This window comes from Pseudonaja textilis, chromosome 4 (genome assembly GCF_049901715.1).
Source record: "Pseudonaja textilis isolate UNSWEBS1 chromosome 4, rPseTex1.2, whole genome shotgun sequence".
Lineage (NCBI taxonomy): Eukaryota > Metazoa > Chordata > Lepidosauria > Squamata > Elapidae > Pseudonaja > Pseudonaja textilis.
The window spans coordinates 33,745,994-33,763,445 of NC_141993.1; the positions used below are offsets into that span (position 1 = coordinate 33,745,994).

The window sequence follows — 17,452 nt, forward strand, 5'->3', positions numbered from 1 at the left end:
CTGTAGTCTAAATATACTATTTCCCCAGCATTTCACTGGTCTACTAATTTGGTCACTTTGTCAAAGAATGAAATAAGATTGGTTTTGCATGATCTGTTTTTAATAAACCCATGCTAGCTACTAGTTATAGTTTGTAGATGTTCACAGATCTGTTTTTTGATTATTTTTTCAGTATCTTCAGAGATATTAATGTTAAGCTGATTGATCTGTAGTTTCCTGGGTCTGGTACCATCACCCCCCTTTTTTTTGAAGATGGGAACCACATCAACTCATTTCCAATACTCTAGTAGTTCCCTGGTGCTCCAAGACTTTTTAACTATAAAATGGTTCTGAGATAACATCTGCCAGCTCCTTCAGAACTCTGGGATGTAATTTATCAGGTCCCAGTGATTTACATTCATCAAGGTCAGGCAGGTGTTCTCTTACCATTTTCTTGCTTATTTTAATTTTTATTTCTAGTCTGACTTTCCTTAACAAATGTGGCAAAAGGATTGTAGAATTCAATGTTACTCCTTTAACAACAGCCTTGCTTATCAATGTAAATTTTGATCTCAATTGTGATCTTATGTTGAGGATGACCTGTATGCTTTTAATATAATAAAGACTTTTCTTTTTGTTCATAGAAAAGCATATAGATGTGTATACCATTAGGCTACTTTTTAAAAAAAATAGTGCTTCAATTTATTTTTGATTTGGATTTAAATATATTAAAGTCAGTTCCAATTCACTAGACAGCTAGATTTATCTTATGATTTTAATGCTGAGGAAATCTGGATTATCCATCTGGGTGTAACCTTCCATAATGTGCCAGAGAAACCTATCCTTAGACAGGGGAGATCTTCCACACAATATAAATGTTCCCTTAGAATATTGCTAATGCATCGTCATCAGAGCCAGCCCAAGAAATTTTGCAGTGTAAGACAAAAGAGACTTTCCCTATTTCCATAGTCAGTAACTGACCAGATTGATAAATGATTTTTTCTTCAATACTGCAGAGTGGAAAATGTGCTTCATTTCAGATGAGGGCAGCAGGTTAGCATAGGGCGTGCAGAGCATGCTGTGTAGAAGCTATAGTTCTGTCCTGCAGCAAAGAAACAGCTCTGGTTCGGTTACTGCTGTTCCTCCCACACAACCGACAGCTGAGGCAAACATCTCATTCAGCTTAGCAGCACTGCAGGCCCTGATCCTCACTCTTTTAAAAGAATTACTTTATTCAGGGCAGCAGCAGCCAGTCAGAACAGGGGGCTGGGGTTTGACTATATTGTTCAGATCTCATGGGGAAAGGGAAAGTGTGGTTTTGTTCTTCTCCCCTCTTATCTGTAAATTAGCTTTCCCCTGCTGTGCTGCATAGTGCTAAATTGGTTCCAGCCTGCAATCTGAGCTTTTATAGCTTTATGGTGAGAAACTCAAGGAAAAAGGGAAGGATATCGCCTCTCCTATCCTCTTTCTTAAAACATTGCAGAAAGCAGAAAGATTAAAAACCTACCCACCTCAAACCCGCCACAATATACATACTTTGTCTACTAAACTTCTATCTCAAATGGTTTCCCCCAGGATTACTAATTAAAACTTTATAAGTAGTACATCATTTTTGTAATATTCACTGTAGTTAGATGCCTATGTGAAACATGCAACATATATAATATAATAGTGTGGGATCCTGGATAAGATGCACAATACAAGAACACACAATAGATACAAACTCAAGGTTAACCGCACCAAACTTGACTGCATTAAATACGACTTCAGCAACAGAGTGGTCAATGTTTGGAACACTCTACCTGACTCTGTGGTTTCTTCCCCAAACCTTAAAAACTTTAACCTTAGATTGCCCACTATTGACCTCACCTCTTTCCTAAGAGGTCTGTAGGGAGCGTGCATAAGCGCACCAATTGTTCCTACTATCCCTGTCCTATTGCTTCTTTTTATTTTTCTTATAAGTATCTATCTCATGTATTCAAAACTATGTTTATTCTTATACCTGCATCTTGTAAACGATTGACAAATCAAATAAATACTAAAAATACTAAATCTGACCTATATACAATCATATTAAGTACTGGTTACTGTGAGGAGTTGTTGGTGCTCTCTGAGCTTGTTTTCTTGCAGATGTTTCATTACCCAAACTAGGTAGCACCATCAGTGCTAGTCCCAGTGCTAGTTTGGTAATGAAACATCTGCAAGAAAACAACTAAGCTCAGAGAGCCACCACCTACCTTCCCCCGCCCCCCACAATTCACCCTGAGCTACAAATAGTCTCCTTTATTGGTACTTACATTGTATATCTAATCTGTCCTTCATCTTCACTTTCACCAGGAATATGTATAAACCTAGAAACAAAACTTTATATAGTACAACAGAATAAAAGCAACAACACAACACAATAGATATACTATTGTACAGTACAGAAATGTTGGATTTCTATATTTCTCTAATTTACTGCTATCAAAACTTGCAAAACTGAAAAGATTTGAGGTAGTCTGTATGAACTGGTGTTAAAAATCCCCAAACTTAAATGTGTTTTTATCCACAGCGGTGAGTGACCATTATATACCTGGTCTGGTACCTGGGGTGGGATTCAAATTTTTTTAACAACCGGTTCTGTGGGCGTGGCTTAGTTGGTGGGCATGGCTTGGTGGTCATGTGACTGGGTGGACATGGCTTGATGGTCATGTTATTGGCTGGCTGCAGCCAACTCAATATCACTCACATCGAGGCACACATCTCCTCACCTGGCCTCTCATGACTGTGGGGATGCTGCAACAGTCGTGAGTGTGAAAAATGGCCATAAGTCACTTTTTTCAGTGCCATTGTAATTTTAAATGGTCACTCCACACAAGCAAAGTACCAGCAAAGGAGTGGAAAAAAACTCCAGAGACGTTCCTGAGGCAGAAAGTCTAGTCCTGCCAAGCATGTAATAAGGGTTAACGGAGAGGCAGTTTCTGTAAGCAACATCAGCATGTTTCCTTCCTGCCTTCCTTACAGGATTAGGACAGTAATTTCTTCTAACAACCGGTTCTCTGAACTGCTTAGGAAGTTAACAACCGGCTCTAGTGAATAGGTGTGAACTGGTAGAATCCCACCCCTGTCTTGTACGCAGAGTACTGCAGGGAGCCACCTGGTTGTGTTAGTAATTTGGATTGTTGTTTCTTGGCTACCAGTATTTTAATTTTTGTAGTGTTTGTAATAAGCAACAGGCAGAAGGCATGGGAAATGAATAGTGGAGGCAAGGGTGAGGATGAAACCACAAATTGAAACAGACAAGGTCATCAAAAGCTAGAGGCTGCTTTTTTAGAAGCAGTTATAATTTAGGAAGGTAAAAAATGTGCAATTTGACTCATGTTTAGTTCTAACATCTTTAATTGTAGTACTGCAGCTTTCTTGCCAGTACAGAGACTAAACCATGTCTGAGTTTGAGTGTACTCCTCGAATTCCACTTCTCAGGATCTGATCAGAACACTACATACATTTTCAAACCAAGTTTAATACATCTTTTAGAGTTTTTTAAAATTAAGCTTGATTTCGTTCATTTTTTATGAGCTTGTTTTGTTTTCAAAAAGGAAAAGAAATAGCTAAAATCTCTAGAACACACCTCCATGATACAGAGCCAGATAGTTTCTATGGATTTTTTTTATGTTATTTTTCATTTTTTTAATCTTTGTATTTGTCAGAATGGCAGTACCAATTGTGAGAAGCCTATCGTTCTCACAGATGAAATTTCTACATTGTAACTTAAATTGTTGTATTAACACAGAAGATTATCTAAGTATGGTAAACTACCTGTGAATTTTGTTAAGCTAATAAATGCTCACGTTACCTCTTATCTCGTGGTACATCTATTCTACAACAGTTTCTATTCCACAGTTCCTTAACAAGAGTTTGCAAATAGCCAGAATTACAGCACCTTCATTCGTGTTGGCTTTGCAGCACTAAGCACAAGACATAAAAATACTCAAGGTAACACTGGTCCTCTAGTAACAAAAATCGTTTCTCCAATGTTTTACTCAAAAGGGGAAAAATAAAAATTCAAGCATTCTGGGCAAGGTCCACTGCTGAATATTAGGAGGAATTTTGCAGGAATCTTGTCACTTAATTCTACATATGGGTCCTAAGGTCTTTAAAGGACGTACTAGTGCAGCTAAACTTCAGGAATCATGAGAAAGGGTGAGGAAATCATGGTTTCTATTGTTTCCACTTACCAACTTCCACAGAGTTCTAGGGTTTACCAGCTAAGCCCTACCTCAGAGCAATTATTTCTGTACTACAACAGAGTTGGAAGTACCCAACCAACCCCCCCAAAAAGCAACATTTGGGGATTGTAAGAAGATATGCAGATATGGGAATGGCACAAGCACTTTGGGTGGAAATGTTCTGAGTGGAATGTGGGGAAGTACACAATGCCAGATCATGCCATTCTGCCACAACACGCTCTGTACATCTCTCATTTCAAAGGAATTTTTCCAATTTGGCACTACATTATTGATTAGGTTATATTGTTGTTTCCATGACATTTGGTGTTTGTTAGTTGTTTTCTGTCCCTCCCTACAGCATACCACTTTCTTCTATTGTCTGTTTATTTCTCTGAAAAAGCCACTCTACAAGGCCTCTATGCATTGGTGTCCAAAATGCATTATCTTTTATAGTTCTGCAAACTATATGGATCACACTGTCTTAATTTTAGACTTGTCTTACATAGGGTACAGGAAAGTGAATGATTATTTAGAAGGAGGGTTCTAGCTGAGTGGGCCCAGAAAACTTGAACCCATTCTGATTGTAGAAAAAGTCTGTAGTGAAACTATCAAAGTTTAATAGAAATCACAGCTGGAAAGAAATCTTCTTGCCAAATAGGATGAGCTTCATTTTTTTCCCTTGCAAAAAATTGTTTTATTTTAGCTTCACTGCTGTAATTAAGGGGCAGCTTACTCTAATTCCATTACCAAAAAAGTCATTGAACCAGCTAGAGTCTCCTTGTAGCTCCAACTGGGAGCATACTTAATATATTAAGTATGTTTAAGAAATTAGGAGAGATGGGATAGGAAAAAGAGAAAATGTATGGAAGGGGGAAAACCCAGTCTCTATTACAAGAACATCAATGTAGCAATTTAAGAACTAACCTCCTAGTGTCACCTGAGATACGATCAGCTTGGTATTTTATATCATAATGAGCAGATCGAGAAATATGATCTACTTCTTCTTTCCCATTAGACTCCTGAGATTTATTATCAGAAACAAGTGCAAATTAATCATTCTGGGAATAGATGATTAACATTGTAGAAAAGAGCATATCTGAACTTGAGCTCAGCCTAAGAATATATTTTCAGTTTCAGAACAGATGTCTGTTTATGTCTTTACACATAAAAACACATGCTAATTTTTTCTCAACCACCTTCATTTTTAGCAGTTCATTTTAGCAGTTTGAGTATTATATTATTGGTACAAGAGACAGCTAATTGTATCAATGGATCCACATTTATTTTCTGCCCATTTATCATAAATTAATAATAGCAAATGTTATTTGAGCTCCAATCTTTATGAAACCAAATTATCACCAAATTTATAGTTTTGGAAAGTTATTCTTTAATTTTTCATATTTTTACTATCAAATTAGGGAGGAACAATGATTTTCTCTCAGACAATATATCAAAATAACTTGGCTGCCAAATGCCTTTGGGTTGCCTTGGTTGATAGGAAAGATACCTTGTTGATGGATTTTCAGGTCTTTTAGCAATTCAGCACACCCAAACATAATAATCAAATAATTCCTTAATTCCCATACCTATTCAAAGGTACAGGAGAATAAGCATGCATAAGTGCCAACATAAGATTAGAACAGGGCAATTAAATCTGATTATTCCAATTTACTTAGAAAAGTACAAGTGAACTTTAAAGTTTATTATAGAAAAGAGAAGTCATAAGCCATACAGTTGGTTGATTGATATTTCTTCATAAGGAATAGCATAAATGTTGGTTAAATAGTTTTTTTAAAAAAAAATCCTCAAACTTAAGCTTATGATTTTGGCAAGTTTTAATTAAATAATATATTAGAATGATCTGAGTTTGCCACCATTGTTGCCCTCAGCTCCTTGTGTTTCTAAGTAGCATTAAGCCAGTTTTGGGCTTGGTTGGGAAATATGAATCTGGCAAAATAAATCTCTTTTGACAAGAAGGCCAGCTGCTTTTTCCTGGGTAAACCCTACAGAAGAGTCTCAGTTCCAAGGATCTAGGTTTATTCATCCATTTTATACTGGAATCTCAATAACGGTCATTTGGGCTAATGGCCATTTATTAATTTGGCTTTTGTTCTGAATCAGATTACATCATTTGCTAATCTTCTCACATTTCCACTCCAAGAAACTTAACAGAAAGCTACATAAATTGCGATAAATTTCTGCCCCCAAAATAGAGAAAGCCTATCTGTAGTCAAATTCCTGAGTCAAACAGTGAGCCACTGAAATATGTTTATGAAATAAATTACACCAATAATGTATCTTTTATGAAGCGTACCTTAATTCTTGACAATTATTTCCCCAGTTCCTAGCATGTACAATCTTGTACTGTGGAAATGGAAATAAAATGTAGGTGCTGCTTAGGAAGACATTAATTTTGTAATCACAGGTAGTCTTGTTAGAAAAAAAAAACATGATTAAAAGCAGTTTAGGGAGCAAGCAAGTAAAGAGGCTAATGATCGTACACAGTTTTTTAGTCATGGTGAGACAGCACTACCTCTCTGAAATGTTAAAGTATATTAATGAATTAGATCCTTCAATTAAAAAAATGCTGTTTTGTAAATAACACAAGGAGTGTGAAATGGTATATCATGCATGGTCTGCAACTGAGTTCCCTTTTCTTAATTTTTAATAGATGCACATGGATTCTTAGGAAACAACAAAAAACAAAGCAGGAGGGACAAATACCACGAAGTTGCATCTGCTTCCTTTTTGGAGCAATCATCTAAAAAAGAATTATTAATAGATGGTAGGATTTCTTGGAAAGACAAGCATCTACCCAAAAGTACATCAGAGTCCAAAGACAGAAAATTTCAAGCTTTCCAAAACCAAAAGTTTTCTAATCATGCATGCCACATCAAAATATCATCAAAATCATTATTGGATGAAAATGATTGTAATGGGAAAGTTTCATTCTCCAAAGGTAAGCATAGCTTCAATTATAAGAAGTAAAAAAAATTACATTATAATTCAATGGCACAGTATTGTACTAGGAGGTTTGTCTGCAACTGTCTGCTTTGAAATGTTTGCATTGGAATGCAATGGATTCCAGGAAGTTTTCCATGGTCTTTAGCAGAGGTCCCCAAACTCTCAATCCCTTCATAAAGATTTAGTTTGTTCATCAACCCACAAATATTTATTATACTAAAATAATTTAATAAATGCTACTTTAAGTAATACTACTACTTCTTCTTGTGCCATATCCATTATCGGATGTTGGCGATCATGTTGGTGATCCTATTTTTATCAACAGCTGAACAAAAAAGTGTTGCTGAGTTTTGTCAGTCTCTTCTCAAAGCATCTGAAAGCAGGAAAAAAAGCACTGGATTGAAACTAATCAAGGAGAGAATCAACCTAGAATTAAGGAGAAATTTCCTGACAGTTAGAACAATTAATCAATGGAACGACTTGCCTCCAGAAATTGTGGATGCTCCAACACTGGAGATTGTTAAGAAGAGATTGGACAACCATTTGTCCAAAATACGATAGAGTTTCCTACTTGAGCAATGGATTGGATAGAAAACCTCCTAAGTCCCTTCTGAATCTGTTATTCTGTTAATACCTCACTGAGGCACTACTTTGAGAAGGTTGCAAGAGGTTCAGCCATACTGAACAGTGGACAGGTCTCATCAGAGGTTCCCTTCAGAGGACCTATACAAAGAATGTACGTCTTATAAACAATATAGTGAAAGGAAATTTACAGTAACCCATACTGGACCAGCCATTGCATAAGTCAGCAAGGACCATGCTAGATGTTGGATTCCATGAACATCTGGTGATAAATGGTCTACAGGGCTCAGGAGTATTGGCTGAGGAATCAGAAGAAAGAATAATTGAACATCTAGATCAGAATTCTCCAACTTTTTTGGCTTTGCAGACCACTGGGGGGTGGGGGAGGGATGGTTCCAGGTGATTAGCAGGCAAGGGCAAGCATGTGTGCACAGCTCCATTTATGTGAGCGGCAGGCATGCATACTCACTGCCTGACATCTAGAACAGCACAAAAGCACAGAAAGAGCTTGCCTGCATTGAAGCTTGTTCCAAAGAAATAGCACAAGTATTAAGTGATGCCAATACCATAATATCAAATATAAGCACTAGCTCACTGCAAAGAACAACCCAAGTAATATATAGCACAGCTGCTGTTATAATGGAATACCTTGGATACAAAATAAAAAAATCAAGAAGAAGAGCCATACAGTGCACCACAAGCATGGAAGATCAGGCATCTAGTTGAAAATAAGCTCTTTCCATCTGAGCAGAATAGAAACTGCCCAAAGAGCTGAGGAACAAAATATCAGTTTCTAATAGATAAGATGATTTTGGAAAATTGCAAGGGGAAGGAGACTAATTTAAACGTAGCTTGCACTGATTACAACAAAGCATTTGACTCCCTGCCACATGGCTGGATAGTCAAGTACCTAAAATAACAGAAATCAATAGAAATAACAAAAGCTTTGTGCAAAGATTAATATAGCCAAGATATTGCAATGGAGTTTTGATTGAACAAATATGCTATCCTTACCATCAACTGGGATAACAAAGAAATCTGTAATCAAGATGTCTTATGGAAATAATATCAAAAGCCTGGATGAAGACATTAGAAATATCTGTCCCTCCTTCAAGCCAACAACATCAAGGATAATGAAGTTAGGAAAGTTAGTAGTGAATATATCATGAGAGTGAAGAAGATATTAAATTCCAAACTCAGTGGAGGAAATACTATCAAGCAATTAACACCTGGGAAATTCCAATCATTAGATTCACAGCTGGAGTTGTGGATTGGACTCAAGCAGAACTAAAAGTCCTGGATAGGAAGACCAGAAAAAATAATTACAAAGAATCATGCCTTTCATCCCCGCAGCAATGTTGGCAGGCTCTACTTACCAAGGAAAATAGGTGGGCATGGAATGTTACAAGTACACCAGTGAGTTGAAGTAGAAATAAAGATATTGGAAGAGTATCTGAAGTGAAGAAGTTGCATTGAAGTTAGTATACCATGAAGATTGATTGAGTACTGAAGAGACCAAACTGGCCTGGAAGAAAGACCAAGTGAAGAATGGAAAATAGATATGGCAAGCAAAACATTATGGCCAATGCATTAAAAAATAACGGCAGGCAAAGCAAATAATAAGGCCTAACAATGGATAAAGAGCATGGAAGTTTAAGAAAGAGACTGAGGGCTAATCTGCTTGTACAAGACTAAGACTTAAGAACAAAAGAGAATGCATCCCAAAATTGAGAACAGATAGTAAATGCAACCTCTGCAAAGAAGCTGAACAAAGGGTTGACCATTTAGTTAGCTGCTACAAGAAGACTGAACAGAATGACTACAAACAGTAGCATGACAAAGTAGCAAATGGTGCATTGCAAGAAATACCATTTGCCTGCAAGCAATAACTAGTGGGACCGCAAAATAATCCAAGCAATAATAAAATATTTGTTACTGTTCCAACAAGGTGCAGAAAGCAGAATTTGCTTATTTGCTGGTCTGAAAATTTTCAAGCACGCACAAAATAATTTATTTGCTCAACTAACTCTTTGAAACAATGCACTAGCTTTATTGTCAGCCTGGCAAGAAAGGGACATCAATGATGCTTTATTTGTTATTCTAATTAAACCTGCATTTTTAGTGAGAGGCTCATACAGTGTTTTGTAAATGGCTATTTGAATTTCAGATACAACTTCCTCCTCTCTGAATTAATAAATTGAGCGAGAAAATGTTGATCATAAAAGAACAGTTAATCAGGATAATAAATAATGAAAACAATTTAAAAATCTGACTAGATTAATTTATAATGAATTGGTATCATATTTTAATATTTAATTTATTAGTTTCTCATCTATTAGTAATAGCACTTTAGGGGATATAATTGTCAGAGAAAGAATAATCCAGAATATAAACATATTCTATCCATCATTAGTGAAGCAACTCAAGTTAGATCAAAACATTCCATATATGATGTTATGAGTAGAAATGTGTAATTGGTATAGAAATATATCGTAAACTCTGTTGAATTCTTTGAGGACTTTTAGAATGCTCCACCCCACTGACCACCCTACTGACTTCATAAGAGTTAAACATTAGTATTAAGTACAGTTTCTGAAAATATGTTAGTGAATGTTACATGCAATATAGTGTTGCCATCAGAGGAATTCGCATTTTAAAAGCTGGATAAAATGCTGTATGCCAAAGGATTAAAGTAAAATTATCTGCATCGAAATAAGTTGTTGCAATTTTCATTAGTTGCTACATAAATTAGAGGTTGGATATAAAGCCTTTAAGTTATAAGGATTTATGACAATTTACAGTTCAAAACAAATGAGAACTGCCAGTCTACGATATTGCCCAACTAATGTGAAATGGGTAATAAAATAAATAGAATTTTAAGCAATTTTCACATTTTTTGTTAGAAATGATTAAAAGTAGCTACCAAGAGTATGAATTGTAGGCTTAACTTTCTGATTCACATCTCTTCCCAGCATTATTACTTCTTCCTTCATTGGTTGGTTAGAGTGTTTCAGCCACAAGGGATCCCAGAACGTAAGGACACAAGAATCTAAAACTGGCCCTGCTGAATTAGGATCATCATAGTTAGGATGCAGTCCTCTGCAGTGGACTCAACCAGGAGGAAGAAAGATCTACCTCTAATGTTATTATCCTGCAGCAATTTTGTCATGACCCTGGTGGAGACTGACTCTGAGAGAGAGAAGGAATAAAAGGGGCTTCATCTGTTTTCTGTGACTGTGTTTGTTTTGTATCCCACCCTGGGTCATCACAAATTTATACCTGAATTTTTCAAGTTAATTATTTGCTATATGAAGAATGTTTCCTTTGCCTGCCCTGTATCTCCTTCCAAAAAGGTTCACTGGATAACAATTCTTCAGTCCAAATGTTCTGATAAACAAAGGAGAACTTCTGCCTCTTCACTGTCTCCATTCATGCATGATTTTATACATCTTGATCGTGTACCACAATCCCACCTGACATCTTCCTTTAAGACTAGACCAGGGGTATCAAACTCACGTCATCACGGTGGCATCATGTGATGTATCGGAACTTTCCCCCCCTTCCCTAAACCGGGCATGGGTGTGGTCAGTGTGTGATACATCCAGCCCGTGGGTTGGGAGTTTGACAGCCCTGGACTAGATGGTAGCATAGCGAAGGCACTTAATGTGTCTTGCTTTTTTAATCTGTAGACCCGAACTATATGCAGCAATTTATATATGAACATACACATCAGGACATTACAGTGTTGGAGTTTTTATTTTCGGTCACTTTCCTAATGATTTACAGCATGCAATTTGCCTTTTACACAGCTGCTGCATATAGAAATGACATCTCCTAAGTGCTAGTCACCATAACACACCTTTTTTTTTTCTGGTTAGTTACAGACATCTCAGAAGCTAAAGGCTTTTTGCCCCTAATCTGTTTCACTTTAGACCTACTTGAACAGAACAGCATTTGCCATCAGGGTGATTGTTCATCTAGCTTAAAGAGGTCTTTCTACAGCTATTCTGGAAAGGCTTAAGAGATCAATAAAGTAACATGGATAGCATCTTTAGATTTGCTATTTAAAAGATGTAATATGCACTGTACAAAAAAGAGTATTGGGAAGGAAGAAAACAATAAAAAAGACAAATGAAAATTACACTTCTTATAATGGCTTGATGGAAATAAGTCAATAGGTCTGAGTGAATGCTTTGAGGAGAAACTAGTAGAATCTGGCCTCAGCAAGCAGATGGAAAATTACTTCTATTGTTGCCTCTTCTTCCTGCGCTCAGAAATAACTTAAAAGGATTTTGAAATATATAATATATAGATTCTGTCTTTTCATTTTCTCCTGGTGTGTAATTAGTTAAATACAATAGCCCTGGTATATTCCCAGATTTAGTGGATCTCCAGCTGAAGGAAAACTTTCATAATACTTATGCTTATTTATGAAACTTTGTATGATTTGACTTCTAGGGTTAAACAAGCACAAAACTCTACATTCTCTACTCAACAACTTAATGTATGTATTTCTTTTATAGATGCCTCCTGGGTTTGAAAATATCTAGAAGAAGCGAAAAACAAATTGGCTATCACCCCTTAATAAACAAGCCTTTCTGTCTTTCTTAGGTGATTACAAATTATATGAATCAGCCAGCCAGTCCAAGGAACATAAGATAAATGTGAAGAAAGAGATGGTCAATAGGTTAACCACCTCTGCAGCCCATGAACCAGATGTTCCTCGTGAGAAATATGAAGCTTTCCAACATTCAGAGGTCTGCTTTGAGCCTGAGAAAATTCCTGCAAGTCCACTGACTCTCAGGGTAAAATATCCACAAAATATCCACATTCCCTATAGGAGCAATAAATGTCTTTTTACCCCTAGAGATTTCCAAGGAAATAACCATATCAACGTGATGAGTTACATTGCTCCTATATATATATTTTAAAGAGGCAAAACAATAGTTTTATGAATGTGTTTTTCTTGCTGAGAAGCATTTTGCTTACATGATACACTGAGAACTGAATTTGGAAGTGACTTATCTACTATACTGGTCTACACATGCTAATATTTATGATGTATACTGTATACTTTTTCTAACCATCTCCCTCCTCATTATTTACAATTATTATGAGTCTGGTAATTCCCTTTAACTGTAGAAGATTAGGTGAATTCATATCCTAGGATTTCTGTATAACTTGCTCTGGGAAAATATCTCTTCTCAAAATCAAAATACTGAATGTTTTTCAGAGGACGGAGCAATTATGTAAAGAAGAGGGATGAACATGTGGTTGCAGCGATAATCTGCCCCCTCTGAGTAGAACCGGTTGTTAACATTCTAAGCAGTTTGGAGAACCGGTTGTTAGAAGAAATTACTGGCCTAATCCTGTAAGGAAGGCAGGAAGGAAACATTCTGGTGTTGCTTACAGAAACTGCCTCTCCGTTAACCCTTATTACATTCTTGGCAGGACTAGACTTCCTGCCTCAGGAACCTCTCTGGAATTTTGTTCCCCTCCTTTGCTGGTACTTTGCTTGTGTGGAATGACCATTCAAAATTACAATGGCACTGGAAAAAGTGACATGACCATTTTTCACAATTACGACTGTTACAGCATCCCCACAGTCATGAGAGGCCAGGCGAGGAGATGCGTGCCTCGATGTGAGTGATGTTGAGTTGGCCACGCCCAGGCAATAACATGACCACCAAGCCATATCCACCCGGTCACATGACCACCAAGCCACATCCACCAACTAAGCCATGCCCACAGAACCGGTTAAAAAATTTGAATCCCACCCCTGGGAGAGGGGGATCTTTGACTTTTGAATTATATTAAGCATATTTTAGTGCTTACATTACAATTCCTGTGTATTTTTTATCCTCAAAAATAGTAGAAAGTAATAGGGGTTGAAGCAGCCTCAGGGGATTATTTTATGTGTGGTCCTGGGAATTTCAGCTGTCCATCCTGGTTTGAAATAGCACATGCAAAGTATAGTCCATTCAAGTATTAGACTTGCATAGGATATGCAAGATTGAGTAAAGGGGTCAGGCCTTGTATGCCCACCTGTTTCTTATTTCTTTATTATATACTGGGCTCTCCCCCAATCTACCATTTTTTGAGTTCTGCAATGAGTTTTTACTTGCATTTATTTCAGGAAAGCCATGCTGGTTATATACAGGTTTCTATTCAAATTCCCAATGTAAGTAATATTGGAATATAGGAAATTGAAGACATTTCCAGCCCTCTTCAGTCCTTTATTACTGCATTCTTATTTTTTTTGTAAGCCAGCTGGAATTGCTTTGGATAGTGAGATGGGCACCATAAAAATTTAACAAACAAATAAATAAAATACCCTACCAGAACAAAATGAACAAATTTGATTAAGGAATATGTGCATAGCACTGGTTATCTGCTCTAATACATGTGGTAAAAGCCAGTACTCATTTGTTTTATGAAGTTGCACAGTCTACATTGCCAAAAGATGCCCCATTATAGCCACTACATCTAGAGTTTCAGATAACTGATTTGAAAAGAATCCTTTCCTGGGACAATAGAGAAATATCATTAAGGGTGACTGAATGATATCCCTTTTATTTCTGCTTATTTTAGGAGGCACTGGAAGTTCACAAGCCTCATTTTATTTCCCGCTCACAAGAACGATTAAGAAAAATTGAACACACTGTGCAACTGAGAAAAGCACAAAAAAGCGAGGATTTGGGGGAAAAACAAGGAAGTGCTTTATCCTGCAAGCTTTCCTCAACTTCCATTACAAGTAAGAAGAAACAATATACTGTTCCTCATCCACTGAGTGGTAAGTTGAGTTATGTAAGCCCCATTAAGCCTCTTCAAAATTTATCTTTTGTCTTATGCATGCATGCTACTCTTTGCCACATTTTTGAAACTGTGCAACATTGTTTTCACTATTGGTGATATGGCTAAATATCAGGTTCATATTTATTTACTTATTTGTTCTTTTATGTATTGGCAAATTTAAACAGTAGCAGTTTCCAATGTAATAGATGTATTGTAAAATCCCAAATAAAAACAAAAATAAAACCCCAGTTTAAAAAATAAATCTAAGTAAGGGAGTTGTTGGCTTACATTGATGTATTAATCTATAATCCCTTCAAATCTTTGCAATGAATTAATTTTGCTCTCCTTTTCCCAACCATTGTTTCCAAAAGGGGAAATTATTTTGCCCCATGCTATATTATAGGATAGGATAGGATAGGATAGGCAGTATGGTACCTTTAGGTTCCAGTGTGCTTGAGGATATTTTCCTCTCCCCACCCATTTTAATTAGAATTTGTCTGATTAAATGGAGGAGGAAATTGAAGTAGAGCACAAGTCTATAGCATCATCTGTATTGACAAAAATGTTGCTGGGACACACTTGTACCCACACGCTGAAGACCCCATAAACATTGGTTGAATGGAAATTATTGATTATTGCAGTCAAGGCATTTGTTTAGAAATAGGTCCATCTCCCTGGGGGAAAACAGACAAAGGCAAGCAGGGGAATCAAGTTTATAGTGGAAGTGAGGAGGGGCGCAAGAGACTGACCAGGACTCCGTCAGCAGGTGTGATAACTTGGGAGATAAGGGGAAGCCTAGCAGCAGTGGGATAAGAGCAGAGATTATATTCAGCAGGTTCTGACCAGTTCTGGAGAACTGGTAGCGGAAATTTTGAGTAGTTCGGAGAACCGGCAAATACCATCTCTGGCTGAAGATTTTACAGTATCCTTCCCCTGCCACGCCCACCAAGCCACGCCCACAGAACCAGTAATAAAAAATTTGAACCCTACCACTGGATAAGAGGCAACTCAGTCCTCAGTTGGGGAAAAGCATAGGAAATGTTTTGGAAGACACCCTTCCTGATTTTCTCGAAACTAAAAAGAGCAAAAAGGAGAAATTCTTTCAATATTGTGCGATTCTGTTTAATGTGATCTTAAAATAAAATGTTCCCAGTTTTGCTTGTTGTCTGGACTATCATGAAAGCTAACATACATACATCTTGCAAAGTATTTCTCCCCTCCTCTCATTTTAGTCTAGATGCATTTCAAGTAGAAATATCTGAAGGCTGATTTACTAGGGATGGTCTCTTCTAAAACACTACAAGTGGGGACTGATCTACCTCTTATCAGACCATTCCCTAGGCTGGAGACCTTTATTCTGCCTCTTAAGGTCAATCCCACATACCATTATATCAGATAACTCCCCTTCAGGTAAATTGTTATACTGTGATTGGCCTCATTCCCCAGGGCAACCATTTTGTCAGAGTGCCTATCTTCTTCTAAAATTCCATATATTTGCATGGCCCATTAAAATTGTTCGTTCCTAGCATATTTGGACAAATTAACTATCTTTAACCTACCTAGCTCTCATGTGTTGGCATGATAGTTAATTATTGTTATCTGGAAGCTGTCTTATAATTTGTACATTCATTAATGTGTTAGAAACATGTTTTAAAAATACATACTTTAAAGCAAAGTAGAACACCCTTTTTGCTATTGAAGCTCTACCTATAAAACAAACCAAAACAAAAAGCTATCTAGATCTAGCTTTCATTTCTTGACAGTTCAACAACAGACATAGAAAGGATAGGATCTTAAGATGGTTATTATTCAGGTTTTCTTACATCTGAAACATTTTTCTACTTTCCTCTGGAATTTGGATAAATATTCACTGATGTGACTTGTAGCTGTAACTCCTGAAATTCTGTTGTTGCTGGGTAAAATAAAAGACATGGATAAAAGGATGGCAAGAATGCTTGAATATTGAGTATTTATTTCTTACATTTAGAAGAATTCGATATTTATGGTTTCACCTGGTGAGTCCTGAGAAGTTTTAGATTAATTGATGTTGTTTTAAATTATAAATATTGTTTATGAAAGCTTTTGTTTTGAAAGTTATTTATATGGATAGATTGTTTAGTGGAAAATAAACCACATGCTGGCTGGATGTAATGATGTTGAAGCCATATCAGGTCAAGCTGTTGATGGATTAGCTAAAAATGACCTTATACGGGCATCTTGTCTCTGTTCAGCAGCTGAACCAATGTTTCTGCCTTAGATGCTGTTCAAGATGAAATACTCTGAAGGCTGATTTTCAGCTGGGAACCCTGGAGCTTTGTAGTGTTTGTGGGCAAGCTGCTTCCCCATAGGAAGGAAATCTTATCCCATTGCTCCTTCCTGTTCCTGAGATTCTGCTTTTCTTAGGTCCTGTAATATGCATGCTGACTAGCTGTCAATATTCCATTTTCTCCTCAGCAGCAGATTCAGCCCATAAAAAATTGCCAGTATCCTCTTTCTCTATTGTGGGGGAACAGTTTTATGTAAATCAAGACTTTTTCTATTATTATGGCTTGTCACACCATCAGCCAGATGTTGAGACTGGATTTGGTACCTCTATCTACATATCAAGTCTTTCCCAAGGACCTGAGAGAGAAAGATGTTGTTGTTTGATGGTGTTGAAAAACAACAGGATGTAAGCTGTTCCAACTAAAGTTGCCTTTTGCGATTGTCTGCTGGTGATTTTGCCAGTGATATTCAAGTGGTGCTGCAGATGTTTTGAGATTCCACCCAAAGCACCCATTACTATTGCTACTGTGTTTGCTTTCTTTTGCCACAGCCATTCTATTTGCAGGTCTATATTTTGTCATTTTTCTCCAGTTCTTTCTCTTCTCTTCTTGCTATCTCCAGCAGAACATCCAATATCCATTTTTTTTGTCTTATCA

General features: G+C 36.9%; 1 protein-coding gene across 1 annotated transcript in view; it reads left to right on the forward strand.

The window, feature by feature from the left end:
- C4H10orf90 (chromosome 4 C10orf90 homolog) overlaps window positions 1-17,452 on the forward strand; it is a 58,945-nt gene that overhangs the window by 20,657 nt on the left and 20,836 nt on the right. The window contains exons 2-4 of the mRNA XM_026704982.2: window positions 6,862-7,149; window positions 12,348-12,541; window positions 14,328-14,529. Of these exons, the coding sequence (XP_026560767.2) occupies window positions 6,862-7,149; window positions 12,348-12,541; window positions 14,328-14,529 (684 nt within the window). The remainder of the gene's footprint in view (window positions 1-6,861; window positions 7,150-12,347; window positions 12,542-14,327; window positions 14,530-17,452) is intronic.